General features: G+C 39.2%; 1 protein-coding gene across 1 annotated transcript in view; it reads left to right on the forward strand.

Annotated features, from left to right (window-relative positions):
* The window catches only part of NCKAP5 (NCK associated protein 5), an 873,870-nt gene that overhangs the window by 412,755 nt on the left and 440,727 nt on the right, over positions 1-20,388 (forward strand). The window contains 1 exon segment of the mRNA XM_070423100.1: positions 18,021-18,154. Within this exon segment, the coding sequence (XP_070279201.1) occupies positions 18,021-18,154 (134 nt within the window).

The following is a 20,388-nucleotide window of genomic DNA, read 5'->3' on the forward strand; positions in this document are numbered from 1 at the left end:
CCTGGCCAGCCTGGGTGAGGGGCTGAAGGCCTTTTTCTGGCTGCCCACAGCCCCTTCAGGGTGGGGGTCCTCGCTGGGGTGCCTGGCTAGCCTGGGTGAGGGACTCATGGCTGTTTTCAGGCTGGCCATGGCCGCGGGCTGGAAGCAGGTATCTGGGATTTATTTATCTTCTATAATTGAAACTCTGTAGCCTTGAGCAGAGCTCAGGGCCAGTAGGGCAGGCGGGAAGCTTGACTTCCTCCATTGGCGGGGGCAACCCAAGCCTCCTGCTCACTCCAGCTCCGTGGCCGTCACCATCTTAGCTGGGTTAATTTGCATATTTGCTCCTGATTGGCTGGTGGGTGTGGCTTGTGGGCATGGCTTGTGGATGTAGCAGAGGTATGGTCAATTTGCATGTTTCTCTTTTATTAGATTAGATTTCATACCACACATAAGTGTGAAGATAAAAGAGATGAGATGTCTATTAATAAAACATTTTTTTATGAAGGGTTGGAAAACTAATTGTTTCTTAGATTTGTGGAAGTCCAGTAAGACAAAGAATTAAATTAAGACACAAAATATTTTAATCAAAGGTAAGGAAAAATGTCTGTATTTCCAGGATGACAAGCTGCTAAAGTAAGAGGGAACTGGGATATCTTTTTCTCAGAGCCTATCAGGTAACAGGGAGAGAGTGATCAGTCCTGAGCAACTGAAGCCCATCCTGGCCTGTTAACAGAGAAACAGTCTCTATGGCCCCCTAGTGCCATTTTTACTTTAAGAAAATGCAACGTAATGTGAAAATTAAGCATTAATGAGTGAAAGGCGCAAGTTGAACTGAGGACATCTGATGTTTAATTAAATAGCAAACTTTTAAAGAGCCTGATGGAGGAGCTTAAAGGATTTCTGTAACATTTGCATTAGCACTGCAACGGGGAGACTTGCAATGTTCTGCTTTTCAGATTGGTTATTAGTCAATAAAAGTCGATGCACTACAGTGGAAATGGCTTCTACATTACCCATAACCCTAGAAGCCACCGTCATTTGCTGCAAACTCCAAAACACCACTTTCAGAGGCAAATTCTATCTCCCTCATGGCATTTTCTAGTTTTATTTGATCTTGAAAAACATTTCATTATGTTTAATTTAGGGAAATGAGATTTCTTTAATTACCATCAGTAGTAGCTATTAGAAGCTCAATTACATCTGCAAATTCATTTTTAAAAGCTTTATGGTTTTTCAGATAAAAAATTTTAAGTTCTAACTGCACCCATTAAAAGTTACTGTTCCTCCCTTGGGTGCCCATACTTGTAGGAGAGAAGATACATCTTATAGTGCAAAATAAATAATGCCAGAAGTTGAGGACCAGCCTAAATAGGATTTAGAAGTATTCATTTGAATAGATTATATATTTCATTAAATGAATTGGTTCATTAAATATGTTTGCAGATTATCTTTTTTTGAGCTGTTATATACACTAAGCTTTGCGGGGTGAAAGGTCAGGGTGTGCCTGTGGGACCAGAGGGAGCTTACTAACTGGGAATGCAGATGTTTCTCATAGGTGCTCATGCCTAGCCCTTGTTATAGTCCTACATGTCTATAGTAAATTACATGTCACCACTATGGGGTCCAGAGAAGTATCTCCTTAAAGGATTGAAAAGAGGGAGTGGGTCACATATCCTCCAATTCATTGGTCTCTTAAATATTGTCAGTGGTTTTAGAAGTGACTCCAATTTCATGTGTTCATATAATAAAACAGTTATTGCAAGTAAGATAACTTTCCCCAAGCTGGGTGTCTCCCTTGTTCTAAGTCACAGTGGCTTTAATAGGTTATTTTTTCCCCTAGGGTGTATAAAGAGAAAAATAAAATAGTTTGCATATTGAGGTCTAGAAGAGATTGGCACCTGTAGTGCAGGGCCCGTAGTAGGGTGCTGGCCTTCTCACTCAGACTCAGAATGTGTTTCATTTGCAGCATCTGGAAGAGCACCTGTGTGTAGCAGGTGTTTAGTCAATGCTGATGAATGTGATTTGTTGGACTCTCCTTAAGTCAGAAGCAGCCATGTGCTGTACAGCTACAACCAGACCAGTGTTTGTCCCTGCACTTGGTGGCAACTTTGAGCTAAGGCATAGAGGTGCTATCTTGGGACAAGAAATAGAAAGCATCCTTTGAAAAACCGTGGAGTTGGTTCATTGAATTGCTTCATCCTAATGCAAAGCCATCTCTGTTGGCAGGAAATATCAACTGTGCTAATAAAAATTGTAAATGCCTCTGTCACTGTTTGTCACAGATAAACACATGCAAGTTTCAGGTGATTTAAAATTATTGTTCCTTGAGTTCTTTTCTGCCAATAAACACAAGGGCGAGCAAATACCATAACTTATTTAAGGTGTGTGCATTTGAAGGGCTTGATTTTTGTGTATTGTATTTGGAAATGTTTAGTTTTATTCTTCTCAACTTGCTATAGCTTTTACCCAGACTGCTAAATTCTTATGGATGGAAACTTGTGTTATAAGCTCGGGAATGTGGTGTTTCAGTGGGTCAGTATCGGAGGGAGAGGGTTACACATGGCACATGTCGGTGCAGTCTTATATGTGTTGCTGGCTGCTCATGCGCACACCCACCGTAGATTCCTCCTGGAAGTTGTATTAAGGGTGTGAATCATATGATGAGCAAATAATTGGAAGGCAAGTGTTTATGAAAGCCAGGCCACTCACTGCTAAGAGGGTGTACTAGTAAAATCAAAGTCCCACATAAAAACATGCCTTGCATTTGGAGTCTGAAAGTACAACAGCATCATTAAAATAATAATAATAATAATAATAGTGCCATTTAAAATTGTCCTGGAACAGTAGTCACATGAAGCACAAAGTCATCAGGGTTTACATTTTGTATCTGCATTTCATCCAGCCATTGCTCTTTAATAACTTTGTCACTAGAGAAGATGTAAAAAAGAACGTGAACATATGGTTGCAATGGTTCGAAACAATAATAGAGGACAGAGGCGTGTTAATTGTAATTCTCAGGAAGCCGACGATTGGATAGCTGTCTAATTTAATCAAGTCTTGTTACAGTGGGATGGTTCAGCTGTAAGGAACTTGTAAAACTGTAATAAACACTGGACTCGGTGCACTCTCCTTCTTTCCTGGGGGCAGTGGCTTCCATGCTGTCAGCCCCAGGAAGGCTGCAGGGTGCTGCAGAGTGTTTGTCGATGCCTGCATCAATTTCATAAGAAAGTATTGATTACAGAGTGGAAAACATTTAGTTTAACAGCAATCGATGAATGACAGACCAAAGGACATTTGAAGTTTTGAAGTCTTTAAAATATGAATTAAATACACAATGTGGGGAGTTAAATTATTAGGAAAAGAGGCCTGACCCAGGGCTATTACCGATTCTAGAGGGCCAGTTTCCTCTTCCTCTTCTCAGTCAACAGAGATGCTGTGAGTAGGGTGTTAACCATCGGCTGTGGGAGAAAGTGAAAACTCACTTAGCACAAAGTAAATATAAAACTTTTGGTAGATGGAGACAGGATTTTTCTGTTACAACCTATAATCTACACACTGACGGGTGTTACTCTACACCAGTGATGGCGAACCTTTTGAGCTTGGCGTGTCAGCATTTTGAAAAACCCTAACTTAATTCTGGTGCTGTGTCACATATAGAAATTTTTTGATATTTGCAACCATAGTATAAAAAAGACTTATATTTTTGATATTTATTTTATATATTTAAATGCCATTTAACAACAACAAAAAATCAACCAAAAAAATGAGTTCGCGTGTCACCTCTGACACCTGTGTCATAGGTTCGCCATCACTGCTCTACACTCTGAGTTGTTTGATTTTAATGACTGGTTAGACTCAACATTTTATTTCAGCACCTGAGAACATCTGATAGGAAAACATTTAAAGATGTCATTTCCTGTCACCACTAAATCTGAGAGGCTCTTGGAGCATTAAAGAAAAACAAAATGTCTGTCTGTATGACTAGCCATTTATCTATACATATGTTATGACCAGTATTCAGAATCATCTAATGTTGAGATTGGTTTGACATGAAGTAGGCCCATGGTAAATTATTGCTGAGTTACAGTAACTGGAATAATCTCTAACACTAAACAACACTGGCAGCCAGTGACCAGATTCTGTCTACTCCTAGTTGAAAATAAGAAAAGACATTGGCTGATAGCACAGCCCAGAATGGTGAAATGTATTTCTATGTCTGACACAAAGAGGGTGCCTTTGCACAGAGATGTTATCACACAGGGGTAGATTAAAAGATCTGTTCCCAGCCCTGACTGGTTTGGCTCAGCGGATGGAGCGTCGGCCTGCGGACTGAAGGGTCCCAGGTTCGATTCTGGTCAAGGGCATGTACCTGGGCATGTGCCCTGACAGGAAATTTAACTGAAGACCTTTTGGTGTACCAGAGGACTCCCCAACCAACCGGGCCACTCTGGCCAGCGCTGATGCTCACATTTTTAAACTGCACACAAAAGAGAGCTGTAGTCTTGACCTAGGAATGTCTACTGTGCGCTTTTCTATACCCAGCCATATGTCAGACAGACTATTGATTACAGGTAATTATAGTCTACATTGGCCTATTTTTTCATGACTGTTATTTGTACTGTGTAGGACCATGTTTTCTATTTGCTTCCTCTTGTGACTGTTGCCACTCAGAAACTGAGATTATCTGTTGTAATCCTCCCTATTTATGTGACTAACCATGGGTGAAGTTGTCCAAAATGATTCTATTTCTTATATATTTAAGGCCCGTCACCTATGTCGAGGTGCGGGGGTTCCCATATAGGTGCTGCTCCTAAGTGGGACATGCACAGGTGGTCTGGACCATCTGCTTGAGGCTTGTGCCAATACCTTCTGCTCAGATACTTTCACAGAGACAGCACTGAGATCTGAGCCGAGCTGGAGAAATTACACACAGACAAACAGGTTAAATGCAAGCACACAGGGGGTTTATTTACCAGTTCCTGATGGGTCTCAGACGCTGGGAAGGATCCACCCAGCGATGCTTGCTGACACACACAAAGGGGTAGACTGTGCCGTTGGCTGCTGGCTCTTTCGTCGATTGACAGTTAATTGGGCAGAGTTCCGTGCTGGGAACCGAGACGTGAGTACACACAGGTCCTCATGCTCTGGTGACAGGAGAGCTGTGCGCTGCTGGGTCGATCAGACTGTCTGATTATATACCCCTCTGTAGACGTGGTCTTCGTTGGTGTGTGTGTTATCAGCGGCTGCCATGTGTGGATCCACCCAGGGTCTGTTAATCTATTGGTGTGTACAGGCTTTAGGCATTCCCGTCAGATAGGTTGTTTACCAGTACTACTGGGGTTACAAGGGTGCATTCTTGGGTCTCACACAGTATTCCTATATCTAACATTAGGTACTATAATAATTACTATAACAGTCCACACAGGGTTACATGCTTTAAGTCTTACATTCTAAGGTCCTAACATTAAGTACCATAATGATTACTATAACAGAAGTGCATTTTGAAAGAAGTGCAGATTGTCTTCTACGAATATACATTTTCCCTACTGCGGATCAACTGTGCTCCCTCAGCTCACGTATAGATCTTTAATGATTTCCCCATGAAAATTATAGTTCTAGGTAACCATATATCCCTAAAATAATATAAACTCTAATTATTCAATATGTATTTCAATTTCTTCTAACTTTGGTAATTGTATGAAATGAAATACTAAAGCATTGAACCCAAACTTGAAATTAGCTCCACATTGATATTTTAAATATTATAGTTGACCTTTTCATAGAATGATAGAATGTAAAGGTTAGCATTTGTTAACAAGGGTAAGGCAACCTGCTAAATAACACGTTGTTTTAAAATTCCAGGTTTCTAACATGATCTTGTATTGCAATATAATGGAGGCTGGCTATGTCAAAACTATTCCAGAAGTTCTCAGGGCCTTGTTTAAAAAAGTATTTGGAGAGACTTTCAACAATTAAATTGTAGGACAAAGGCATTCTAATGTATTTCTCAAATGAATAAGAAGTATTTATGAGAAATTAATATTAATTACTCAGGTCCAGGAAGCCTTTACTCTGGCAGAGTAAAAAAGAAAGCTCCAGTAGTACCTAGCACAGCCTGTTGTTGACATTATAATTATTCTCCTATTTTACAGGAGTGAATAATTATCATAGCAAATGTTCTAATTTTCCATGTATGTAATTACACCCATTCACTGAAGAAGGGCAAGACTATAAAGATTCAATCACAGAAAAAAAGGATTCTTCTTCTGAAGAGGTGTTTCCTCCTACAGTTCTGTAAAATGTGGTAGGGTGAACAAAAGAATAGTAAAATATGCTACCCTAAAAAATGGAATTATAAATGCTTTTTAAGGAAGCCACTGCAAATCCTCTGAGAGAACATTTTTGTCTTAATAGTTAAGGAATTAGAGTGACTAGTCAGATAAGAGATTTGAATATGAAGTTTAAAATTACCATCTCTGGGCTATTGGGAGAGCATGAATGAGACCAATAGCAATGGTAGAAAAAGACAATGACAAACAGGACGAAATGTATCTGTGGGGTTTTAAATCAAGGGAAATCTCATTGCATTATCCTCAGTGATTGAAGACTGAAAGTTGTAACTGATACAATCTTTGTACATTTAGAGCTGGCTGTCAATTATGAAAAAGGATATAGTGGGAGGTCACTCACCAAGCAGTACTGAACATTGTGGAGTGCTCAGTGATATGCTAGCATTCTATGGGATTTTATTGCCAAGCACAAGTCCCTGCCTAAAGAAAAGCATGCTCTCTGAAGAGAAGGGATAATAATTACATATGAAATGCTTCGCAAAAGATATGTCATAGTTTTTCAAAAACTAAGTTGAATAGTAGGAGCACCAATGTATGTGGAGAAGGCAAAACAAGTGCTAATCTTCATAGAAAATACAGAATACAGCTGAAGTTCAAGATTGGAGCCTAGGAGAGAATAAAATATTTTAGAATCCTCTATAGTAAGGAGCAAGGAGATGAAATATAGCGACTCAGAGTTTGAAAGGGAAACTAAATCTGCTGGAGAAGTCCACTCATTCTTGACTGGTCCTCATAGGGTCAAGAAAGAAAAGAAACAGAGTGTGAGGGCGAAATGGGTAGTAAGCGAATGCAGTTCACTCTAAAGTATATAGATTGGTTCAGGGCAGAGAACTGGAAGAAAAATCCTTAAGAAAACAGAAACCCTCTCTCTTCTTTGTATGAAATGTACTGTATCCACAGAACAGAAAAGAGTATTCAAGACTTCAATCAAGTGGGAAGGCACTTAATAAAATTGACTTCTGATAGTTACTGTTCATTGTGATCAATTAACATGACAACAGAGAAAGATCTGTGACCTGGAGAGAGTCATTGACTTCTTATAAAAGGACCTAATAGTGGGTAATTGAAGCTGCTTCTAAGTAAAGTTGACAATTGAGCATTTTGGCCAAATAACTCAGCAATTCTCAACCTGTGGGTCGAGACCCCTTTGGGGGTCAAAGGACCCTTTCACAGGGGTCGCCTAAGATCATCGGAAAACACATATATAATTACATATTGTTTTTGTGATTAATCACTATGCTTTAATTATGTTCAATTTGTAACAATGAAATTGGGGGTCACCACAACATGAGGAACTGTATTAAAGGGTCGCGGCATTAGGAAGGTTGAGAACCACTGATTAACTCAAGCAAATGATTGAGATAAGGGAAAGAGTGTGCCCGAATTAGGCAGTTGATAGACTATGGATACCAGGCTTACTACTCACTTGGTTCCTTACTCAGTGTTTTACTTTCCTTCGTCAGACCTCTCCCCTGCAAATTGTCAGATATTCAGATTTGGGAGGAAACGTCTCTCTAAGAAGCTTGTCAAAGTCAGAAAGTCAGTGAGCCAGAACACCCAGGAGAAAGGCCTTTTCCAACTCAAGGAACCATTGCTAATGAATGACAATAATAAAACAGAAGCAGTCACTGCTGTCCCTGTTCCCCTAGTCTTTCACTTCTGGAGTCCACCCTAAGGAAGAATTATCTTGCTCCAACATCATTTAGAATCTGTCATTCCCCTCAAGGTCTACGGAAACCTGCAATTGTTAGAGAACCAAATTAAAATCGATGCTTCTGGGTCTGTGTTTCTAGACCTCTCTTCCTAGTTGTATAATGCCCAATGTTATCATTTTAACATCGCTGTGCCTGTTTTACACTAGCCGAGGAAAATGCCCTTAGCCTCTGAAATCTACAGCTTCACCCACTTAATTACCAATGCAGGGATGCCTGTCACCTATGTTGTTACCAAATTAAATCCATACTATGACCAACCCTATCTTATAGACATTATATTTCATCTCATTATACTTTTCTTATCATTAGTAAGTATATGTTTCTTGATGTTGCAGGGAGGAAAATTTCTCCTTTACCCTCTTTGGGTCACTGGGCCTACGCATTAAACTGATGTAAGACATTAATTGGAGAAAAGCATACATATTTTATTGAATTTTTACATGTACATAGGAGCCTTCACAAGAGAATGAAGACCTGAAGACGTGACTAGAGCAGAAAACTTTTATACCTTGTAGACAAGAGTAGCAGGTGGAAAAGAAGTAACTAGGAAGATAAAAGTTAGTTTAATAAGGTTTGTTTGTATAGATTTCTCAGCCTCAAATTCTCTGTCTTTGGTGATGAGAATGTCTTCCTTCCTCCTGGGTATAGGGAGGGCATCTCTCACCTGAAGGTTTTATGACCTGTTTCAAGGAAAAAAGGATGAAGGGTGGGAGAGGCCCAAGTGACCTTCTTCCCTCTGCTGTTTTTTTCAAACTCCTTCAGTTTAAGATATTCAGTATGCAAAGGTACCCTATTTTGGGAAACATGTTACCTCATCACTGTGATTATGGCTAATTTCACGGATGCATAAAATGTGAGAGTTGACGTGGACCTTAGCATTTTAGAAAGATGTTCAAAGAGGCTAATTGTATTTCCCAAAGTTGCATAGCAAGCTAATTGGAGAACCAAAATGATAATGTTAGTGAAGAAATGGAATGAGAATGTTACTGGTAACTGGACCTTGGTTCAGCAACCTCAGTATTTGAGTTCTAGCTAAGAAAGAATTCAGAGTCAAGACTCAAATACAAGCAAAAGTTTATTTAGAAAGTCACAGAGACAGAAGAAGTGAAAGCAGTGAACCAGCTGGGCTTTTGGGGCTCAGAAAACAAGTCAGAGGCAAACGAAGGCCCGGGGGAGCTTAGGAAAAAGAAAGCAAAGGCACACACCTTGAGGGAAGGAAAGGCATGGTCTTGCCCTAGAGAGAGAGCCATGTTGGGTCCTCTGTCCTAAGGGCTTTTAAGGTTGGAGATTTTCGGAGAGGTCCCAGGGGAGTTTCTTAGCCTGGAGCTGAAACACAGCTGAGGCCTAGATGTTAACTCTGGTTGGAACAAAACTCTGGCTCTGTGGTCAACACAGCTGAAGCTTTGTTCCTAAGATTATTTGATTCGGGTCAGAACCTCATTGTCCTGAGTGCTTAAAGCTTAATGGAGTGGTCATGCAAAGGCTGACATGGATGTTGTATGAGGCCATTCTCTGGACCCTTGTTCCTCCTCTAAGGGGGTCTACAGCATGACTATCCATCTGTGAGGGGAGGAAAGGTCAAGGGAGAGTCAGAACTGCATAACCAGTGATCTGAAAGGTCTGGGAGTCTAAACCACATGGCCAGTGATATGATAGGGGGAGATTCTACCCTACAGTTGCCCATTGCTAGGCACCCAGGGCTTTCTTCCCTGCTGATCTTCCACATCTGGCCCATTGTCCTTGCTCTGATCATGCCTGTCTAATTGCCGTCTACAGTAATAACCCAGATTACCAGCCTCACACTTTCTCCACCATAGGAATCATGATAGTACAAATCAAGACACTTAAAGTGATGAAAAATGTAGGAGTGGATCAATATGTAACTTTCTGTCCTATTTTTTCCCCAGCTGTATAATGAAAAAAAAATCAAAATTGCAATACTTTATATTGTGAATGTAATATTACTATTTTCTTCTCCACTTTTAGCCTGAGTTGAAAATAATAAAGATCACTGGCTATAAGCAAAAGACAACTTAATTTTCTCTCTTTGTAGCATACTATATTTGTTATAATTTGTTCCAACATACCTTTATAATCCATTTCAATCTTGACATGCCCAGTCTTCATTTTATCATGTTTTTCTGTACAACCCACCCTGAAAATACTCCTTCCATAAAGTTCATATATGAATCCTTTGGCTAAGCAATAAACATATCCCTCATTTTTGCCTAGGAAAATGAAATCGTATGGAGTGATTCACCTGTGGCACTTCTCTTTTAGAGTTCCAGTATAGCAGTCTAGAATTGAGGATGGTTTTAAGATCTTCCTAAGTGCCCATCTGTCTTCTTTACCCTTGAAATGTCTTTCCCCCTCCCTCACCCTGTCCTTTATTCCACTCACTCACCTCCCTCCTCTCACTTTATTTTTGTAAACCACGCTCAATATTTTTTTCTCTTTTTTTTTTGTTAGAATAACAGCTTTGTCTGCCTTGGGCGATGTTATCAGCACTGCGGATGTACATTGGGCAGCTTGTATCCTAGCATCTCAGAATCTGATTCTGATTCTTCTGTTACAGCCAACAGTACGGGCTTTAAAAATCAATTCTTAAGTTCCTTATCTCTTTCTCTGCTTCTAAGATGACTGAGTCTTTCCTAAGTAATGGCAATATTGAATTCAGGGTGCCTTAGAGGAAAAATATATTGCCATTTGTGTAAAAAGCAAAAATGAGGCTGCAATTAGGTGCAATAACTAATGCTTAATTTAGATCCATTTTATATTGACTTGATACAAATTGGTTAATATAGAGTTTTTCCATTAAAATACTTTTCATGAAAATATAAGAGTTTAATTTTGTTGCTGGTGTGTGTTTATGGACTTCTGAAGAAAAGAAATCACTTCTCAATTTTAGATTTTCAGTAGAAAGCAAGAGAATGAGAATGGTTGTTCCGGGCCTGTGTCTAACCTTAACATGTTTCAGTATACATTGGAAATTAATGGGTAGACACATGGTGATACATGTGACTGTCTAGACACAAATTAATAAGCAAATCTAAGCTGATCTTGAAGTTCTGAATTGAATATTGAGTCTTTTTAAAAAAATATATTTTATTGATTTTTTTTACAGAGAGGAAAGGAGAGGGATAGAGAGTTAGAAGCAACCAAGGTACATGCCCTTGACTAGAATCGAACCTGGGACCTTTCAGTCCACAGGCTGATGCTCTATCCACTGAGCCAAACCAGTTAGGGCTGATTATTGAGTCTTAATGCCATGCTTTATATTTGTATCATTGAATCTAATATGCTTTTCTTTTCTAATGGTCTATTTAACTTGAAATGCCCTTGAATAGTATGTAGCTTGTTTGCCAGATTCCACATTTCTTTAATGAGTTCATATATTTTTTTCATCAATACCCAGGAATATCATTTAATCTCTATGACCTTCTATAATGACCTCTGTTCTTTTCTCACTATCTTTTGAGATTATTTTATTTTCCCCATGATTCTTTTGATCATGAAATACTAATACTGTTCACTAAGAATATTATAACTTGAGCATATTTCAGGAAATCTTTTGATATAGCAGGGGCACATATCTCTCTATGTATTATCATGTATCCTTCAGGAGTTGAGTCAGCACAGATACCCTGAGATGTCACTCACTGTGCAGGACTCACATGGGGTGTTTGGAGTATGTGGGGCACCTCTCTTATTATGGTGGATGTTTCACCTGACATGATGGTACATGGTGGCACTAAAATTTTCACAGTAAGAACATTCCCCCATTTTTCCAAATGCTTTGAATCTTCTCTAACTGTGCTAGTATTATCATTCACTGATATGACCAGAATTACCAAATATACCCAAGTATACTGAGACCTGGGATAGAGGTATTTTTATATTTGAAATTGTGTAAATATCATAATGTTAACCCCTGAAGTTTTGGCACACCACAGACCAAGCCATCTGTTTAAAATCATACTAAATGGTGGTATTAAAAATAATGTCACTTCTAGAAGTCTAAACATAGGGTTTTATATATTTTAGATAATATATGTGATTACATTAGTCTCTTAGTTCTTACAGTTATCAGAGAGATGCAAATTAAAATGACAATGAGGTGTCACCTCACACCTGTCAGAATGGCTATCAATAAATCAACAAACAAATGCAGGGAAAGATGTGGAGAACAGGGAAACCTCCTGCACTGCTGGTGGGAATGCAGATTGGTGCAGCCACTGTGGAAAACAGTATGGAGTTTCCTCAAAAAATTTAAAATGGATCTCCCATTTGACCCAGTGATCCCACCTCTAGGAATATATCCTAAGAAACCTGAAACACCAGTCAGAAATAATAATATGCACCCCTATGTTCATAGCAGTGCTATTTACTATAGGTAAAACCTGGAAACAGCCCAAGTGCCCATCAGTAGATGAATGGATAAAAAATCTGGGGTACATTTACACAATGGAATACTATGCAGGTGTAAAAAAGAATGATCTCTTATCATTTGAGACAGCATGGAGGGACCTGGAAAGTATTATGCTAAGCAAAATAAGCCAGTCAAAAATTCCTCTCTTATATGTGGAATCTAATGAACAAAACAAACTTATGAACAAAATAGATCCAGAGATATAGAAGCATTGAACAGACTTGAATCTCAGAGGGAAGGCAGGGGTGAGCGGGTGGGGGTGGGAAGAGATTAACTAAAGAATTTATATGTACACATGCATAACCTATGGGCACAGACAATAGTTTAGTGGAGGCCTGGTGGGGGGAGGTGTAGGGGCAGGTTGGAGGGGATAAATGGGTAACAAAGGGGACATTTGTAATACTTTCAACAATAAAGATACATTTATATATTTATAATTTGAAATGTGTTTCTCTTCAGTATTAAAGTTTGATCTACTTAAAAAACTTATTTTGAGCTTTTTAAAAGAAATATTTATCTACAGTATTTATTTAACATGGACTGATCATTAAAGACTAAATTCTGTATAGAATTGATCAAAAGTAGCTAAACTATACTAGACAATATAAGCTACATAATCCCAGTTAGCCATACCTTATTCTTATACGGGATTTTCAAGTTGTTATAATGCTTACTTTGTATTATTTCAGTCATTCCTCATGGCGATACTATGGAACTGTTTTGGGCACTTTTACTCTCCCTGATTTATAGAGGAAACTACCTTAAACAGTGAAGTTTTAGGTTGGGGGGCTTGTCCAAAGCCCCTTGACTATCAAACAGTGGACTCTAAACCAGAAGCTGGTACCATTCACCATTCTCTAGTTGAATAGTTTCCCATCCTGCTATTTAGCTTCTTCATTCAGTTCTTTTTCTACACAGTAGTCAGATGATGTTTGCAAAATCTTTATCAGGTCCTATCACTCACTTGATTAAACCTTGGTCATGAGTTACTGTTTTCCTCAGCGTACAATGCCACATCCTTCATATGGCCTTCATGGTGCGCCATGGCCTCGCTCTTGCTCTCTCACCTTTGTCATATGCCACCCCTGTCCCCTTGCTCCCCAGGCTCCAGGAACACTGGTCTCTTTGTCCTTCCATATGTGACTAAAGACCTCCCACCTGCTGCTCCCCCTGCCTAATGCTGGGCCCTCCTCTTCACCTGGTAACTCCCATCATCACAGAGGCCTTGGTTTCTATGTGAATTCCCTGAAGAAGCCTTCCCTTAACACAGAACCAGTTCCTCTTGGCGTCTTCTTTCGGCAAACCCGAATTCTCTATTAGTTTTTACTGATATGTTTATCTTTGTGGCTGTTTAGCACCGGCCCTCTCTGCTTGTGTGAAGGTCTCCTGCAGTCAGAAACCATGTCTATTTGGCTCATTGCTGATCTCCTGCTCTGATCCAGCTTCTGGCACAGTAAACAGGTGTGGTCTGAGTGAATGAATAAGTCCATGTGGGTGTGTCCATAGCTCCATTCCTAAGCAGAGCTTTCTATTAAATTAGAAAATAATGTCAAAACTGTAGATTTTTCTGCATCTCCTGGAAATATGAAGATGGCTTTTTGATACTTGAAAAAATTTAAGCAAGACTTAGAAAATTGTCAGGAAAGGAGTTTAGAAAAAATAGCATGGATTACGGACGGAGATTATGGAGTCATCTTACCTGGAGGTTTAAACAGAGGATAGTACTGAAATTGGAGGAAGTTTAAGGTCTATATGAAGGCTATGAGACACAGACAAGATCTACTGGGGTGACAAAGACTTGAACTTTGGAATCCTACCCTTGTTTCAGATTTCTTTTTTCCAGAATGAGGTAGTCAGCTCTGCTATCACATGACAGATGCGTTCCTAAAGATCCCTGCACAGGGCTTGTGGGGAAATGAAGTTTTGTCAGTGATGCATTAAAAAAAATCTAATAAAAAGGGCAGCTAATTTTGCATGTGTTAATTGACTAAGAAACCCAGAAGCGATACACTAACTATGCACTTCACCCTGAGAAAGCATGCAGTGTGCTCGTGGGAGTGCTCCATGGCAGCCTGAGCCACGGTGAAGCGGCAGGAGGAAGGCTGGAACCAGGGCAAGCTGTACCTCCATCTGCAGATGACAGTGCCTCACCACGTGCTGGGAGGACTGAGGGGCCTGTCGGTCTCTGAGATGTGGGTGATTTGTGTATTTATTTCTGTGTTAGGTTGAGTGGGATGCAGTTTTCTGTGTTGACTCATGTTCCTCATGAATAAAATTGGGCACAAGCAAATGTGAGATTTGTGTGATGCTCAAATTTTCCCAGTATATCAACTGCATTGGGATAAATGTGCACCTTTACCATAAGTGTTAGGACTGACCATAGAAGGGGGGTAAATGGCGACAGGGGGCCTGGAAAATGTGGTCCTGGTCCCAGAGCTGTCATTTCTAACCCCAGCAAGCGCCTTCTCTCTCTCGATCCTAGTTTTAAAAATCTTGCAATGCTGTTGAGAACAACTGACTTTGCCAAGTAGTTCCAAGGACTGGATACAGCAATGAAGATGAGAACATTTTACAAAATGTAATATGCTCTCCAAATTCAAGACTTTTCTTATAGAACTAGGTCCGAGTTAGAGACAGAAACTAGAGAAGAACACAGGGTGGGGCGTTCACACACTTGGAGTCAGCTTTTGTTGAGGAAACTGTGCAAACCTTCCTTTTGAGTGGAAGTAAATGAAGTCCATGTCACTGAAGGGGACGAGGAGGGTGTGGCTCGCCGACCTGCCTGTGGATTCCTGTTTAATGTCTCTCCTCTGACTCAGCCTGAGGCCTGTGTTTGTGTTCCTGGGGTAGCGATTTAGGTGTCAGGTTAAGAAAAGCCGAGGAGGAGAAACAGAAGACGCCATCTTGCTAAATGAAACAAGGAGAAATACAAAGGTGAGGCCCAATCAGTTTTGAAAACTAGTCTTACAGCTCTCTTCAGATGGCTTCTCAAAGCCAGCCCAGCCCAGCGGGTCAATGGAAAGAGTGATGTTGCTGCAGATATTGCAACCCAGGTTTCTGTGGCAATGTCTTTACCGCTCTTCAGTATCTAGTGGCACCGTATCAATAATACCCAACCATTCTCCATCTCTCCCTCCCCTTCATGCTCCCTGCTATAAAAGATGCAGTGTAAACCTGTGAGAGAAAGCCAAACTTGCTTTGACGAGAAGTTAGTTTACACCCAGGAAAAGCTAATACAAAAATAAATAAATAAATAAATAAATAAATAAATAAATCCTGGCCAATCCATTTACCCTCTTGCTACTGTTAGCCATGTTTTATAATTTAGGTAAGAATGTTTTTCCAGATTTGGAAAGTAGATGTGACTTATTGTCACGCTTTGGTGGTTTAACTGAAACATACTCCTTTTGAAGAAAATATATTTTAATAAACAACTTTTGCCTCCATCAGTCTTAGAATTTCCTAGAACCTTTTCTGTGTTATACAGGGATCATTTGAAAAGGCATTAACAAATTTCAGAGAATGATTATCCATATGTAAAACCTCTGCTTATAGAGCTTGGCGTTCTTCAATATAGTGGGGAGTGAATCTATGTAAGATTCTTTACTTTAGAAGGAAACGTGCTGTTTCTCTGAAAAACTTCACATTGTTCATAGGATATGCTTTTGAATAATTGCAGATACACCATTTTTATTGCCTATTACTGGAATTAAAGCACAATCTTCCAAATTCTATAATATAGGTAACATATTCATGTTCCTATTAGTCCAGTGTGTCTATACAGAGAGTAATGTTGATTGTGTGTAATAATCGAGTAAAGCATTTATATTTTAATTTATTTTTATGATGATTAAATATATGTAAAAGTAAAATTTGCCACTTTAACTATTTCCACAGTGCTTTGACATTAATTAGTACCTATCTCTTCCATTACCATGTGTTTCTTCCTTTTCAAAGCTGCTGAAAAGTGACAGAATATAGATTAGATTTTTATTTTACTATTTCCAATAGAAGTAACTGATTGTGGTAGTTAAAAATGGACCTTAGAAGAGTTAAGGACATAGAAATTGCAACCCTGACTTAGCAAAAGTCCAGCTCCATAACCATTAAGCAAATATTTCCAGTGCTAATATTCATTGGGCACTATGCTAAATAAATATTTAAATGTACAATAGACATAATCCTAACCTCAAGCAAGTGTTCATCTAGTTGGATAATTATAATTTATAATAATAGAAAAAATACGTGAGGGCCAAGAGTTTGGTAAAGATAAGAGGTGCTGTTGAAACCCAGTGTTGGGAAAGAACAGTGAAGTGGTAAGTTCTAGAGGAGATGACTAAAGATGAGCCTGGAAGGAACCCTGGGTTTGAATAGAGACAGTACTTGGAGGGCTTTATAAGCAGAAGGAAAAGCATGGTTCAAGCTGCAGAGGTGGGGTCTATTCTCAGAACACCTTCATTTCCAGATTGTGACCTAATGTTCTTCATGGTCCTCAGGGCAACCCTTTCCCATAAGTCAGAGCTGGAGAAAGTCTATCTTTGCTATTACTGCCTGTGAATATGTCCCATTCAATGGATCCTGTTTCATCGATGGTACAAAGTCATCATAGTGTGCAGTATATTTGGAGACAAAGGTCCCTGCTTCTCTTCTTTTTCTTTAAGAATTTAGGGCATTGAGCAGTTTTTATCAAAGAATATGTATTCTCTATGCAAAGTGCTTAAATTAATACCAACAGTAACTATAATAGCATGACATACTAAAAAAAAAAAAAAACAACAAAAAAAAAAAACAGGAACAACAAAACAAAAACATTAGCATGGTTCAGTTGGTAATGTCAATAGGATCTGATCTTGTGTGCTTTTTACCAGTTCCAGGAATGATTTTTTGCTGAAAATCTATTCTGAGTCATCCAATCCCTCTTTTAATTTTTGGTGCCCATTTGTGAGCTGAGCTGTTTTTCTGGGATTATAAATACAGTAGGTAGTTTAGCCTCATTTTATCTGTGAAAACCTAATTGGACAAAATAAAAATATTCTTTAACCTGTTCTCATGAGCTCCAGGGTGTAATCAACTTGGAATTCTTGTCAATTCTATAAACACAGTAATGTTCCCTTTAAAGCATAGACCAGAGAGTGAAGAGATGAAATAATTCTGGACAAGTATTAATGATCTCAGTCATTATCACTTGAATTATTATGCATTTGATGGGATTATTGGGTCATAGATCTTCATATCTGCACAGGAAGCCACCTGGTTCAGTGGAAATTATTTAAGCATTAGAGTCAGATCAGCCAGGATTGAAAACCTGTTATCCTCTGTTTTTAATGACAAATTACTTAGATGTTTCTGATCCTTGGTTTCCTTGTCTATAATAAGATATTAATGATAGAACCTACTCCATGGGGTTGTAAGGAGGACAGAATTAATTAATTATCTATAGAATCCAAGTTAACACTTAGTAATTGACAGCTATTACTAATTATTTTTTGTCATAATATTTAAGAAACACCTTCTTAAAAGTCATTTCCTTTGCGCCTTTTATAGCATGAGAAGCTGATACATGAATTGGAAGAGGAGAGACACTTACGTCTTCAGAGTGAGAAGCGGTTGCAGGAGGTAACACTGGAGTCTGAGCGCAGCCGGATTCAGATGCGTGGCCTGCAGCAGCAGTTCTCCAGGTATGGTTACAGCCTGAGCTTCTTGCTGCAAAGGGTGCATGCCTCCCTGCACCAGGAACACTTGGTTTTCTCGTGTGCTCGCTTCTGTTGCGTCTGATTGGCTAATTCCCCAACAGTTTTGACCTTGTCTTCTTGCCAAGCCATCCTATTGAATTTGGACTTTCATTTGCATCTGAAACTTCATTTGCAACTCACATAGTCTTGGCTTTATTGAGCCTGTTTCTTCCCCGATGGCTTTCCAAAGGATCTTACAGTACATTGTGGTGGTTTTGTGGCCTATTGGCATGTTGTGTGAAAGGCCAGCCAGGAGGATAAATTTCTCTGGTCATCATAATTCTATTTTAAGATAGAGAGAGAGTGTGTGTGAATCTAATCATCCAGTAAGCTCTTACTCATGACTTAGAGGGAACATTTAGGAGTAGTTAAAAAACAAAAATCAATGAGCTCCTTCCCTTTAAAAAGATATAACTTGAATTTGAAAGGAAGATTCTGAAAAAGTAGCTCTGCTTAGATTTAATTCCAGCACAGTCAGAATCATTTAGTAATGCCGGGGGTCTTGTTCCAGCATCAAGAAGAGTTCGGGCGTCGGCCTGCAGTCTGAAAGGTCCCAGGTTCGATTCCGGTCAAGGGCATGTACCTTGGTTGCGGGCACGTCCCAGTAGGAGGTGTGCAGGAGGCAGCTGATTGATGTTTCTCTCTCATTGATGTTTCTAACTCTCTATACCTTTCCCTTCTTCTCTGTAAAAAATCAATAAAATATATATATTTTAAAAAAAAAAGAAGAGTTCGGGAACCTGGAGAAGGCACTGTGTGTAAATTAAATAAGAGTCTAGAGACGAAACATAATTTTGAAAGGCATTATGGGGAGTCAGAGAAAATTTAGCTGAAGGAACTAAGTTCTCCTTGTCTATTTATTCACACAATTTTGTCCTAAGGCAAGGTAGACATATACATCAAAGGCCAGGGTTTGTATATAGAATCCATTGTCAGATTGGGGAATTGCCTACGGCTGTTCAGGTGTTTGGCCAGTAGGAGGCAATAACATGTAGATTAAGATGCCTTTAGCTGTCTGGCAGCAAGCAATCATTTTATGCATCCTTTTCAGGTTTGGGGAAATGCCCTCAGCCATTCCAGATGATTCAGCTCTGCTGACTTGCTGGAATTGCCTTCATGGAAATTTAGTCTTCGGTTATAGTTAACATAGGGCTAGGTGAAGTTCAACTTGTTATTTAAAATCTATTCAGTTCCATGGATAAAACATGAACTCCTGCAGTTACAGTCCTGGGACCAGATATGGGCACTCTGTGAGGGACAGTGTACTTTCATTTCTATATTTCATTTCACCATTTGCAATAGCAAGAAAATAATTTTTGAGGTTCTCCCAGGCAGAATCAAATTTGAGAAGTTGCCCTTACATTTTCATGAGCAAACTCTGTGGATCTTATCTTTAACTTGCTACTGGTATTTGGACATGATCAGTCAGCAATTTTCTACTGGTGAGCCACAAGAATTTTTAAAACACGCAATACCTGGCTATTTAGTCAGGGGCACTGACCCCTTTTCCCTTAGATTGTCAAATAAGAAAAAATAAGAAAATGACAATAGCCAAGACAATAGTAGCTATTTACTGTGAATGAATCAAAATTATATTTATTTTTTTTTCAGATAGGCAAAAAATATTTTTAGTGTGCTGTGGAATTTTAGTAATTAGTTTATGTGTGCCATGAGATGAAAAAGGTTGATAATCGCTTTGAATAGTGATGGATAAGATAGCTTCTTCATTATGAGGCTTTTATAATAATTCTTAATTTTCAGATGTGTTGAAAAGAGAGACCATAGTTGAACTTTCAGGTAATTCCTCTCATTGTGGCTAATACCAGGAATGTGTGCAGCACTGGTTTAGAGGAACAGGGTAGGGAGAACGGATAACTCCTCTGTGTTCAGTCGTAATTTAATACCCTGTTCAACTCTTGAAGCCCATGATAATACACAGGTGCTGTAGAAATGCACCAGTCAATATTTTAACAAGTTCATGTCCCATGCCTCACAGGCTATTGTTTATACAGCCTTGTGCTTCATTTTTTATTCCATTGATGGCGACTCTCACTTAATAACTCCCAACTTGAACTAATAGATCTCTGCTCCACAGCGACTTCCAAACAAGCACTGCTTTGTAATACTTGCCATTTTAACGATAAAGGAAAGGAGGCAGATCTCGCTACCCTTGTTCTGTC

The sequence above is a fragment of the Myotis yumanensis genome, unplaced genomic scaffold, assembly GCF_028538775.1.
Source record: "Myotis yumanensis isolate MYYU_CA2020_CCGP unplaced genomic scaffold, mMyoYum1.0.hap1 SCAF_8, whole genome shotgun sequence".
In the NCBI taxonomy this organism is placed as follows: Eukaryota; Metazoa; Chordata; class Mammalia; order Chiroptera; family Vespertilionidae; genus Myotis; species Myotis yumanensis.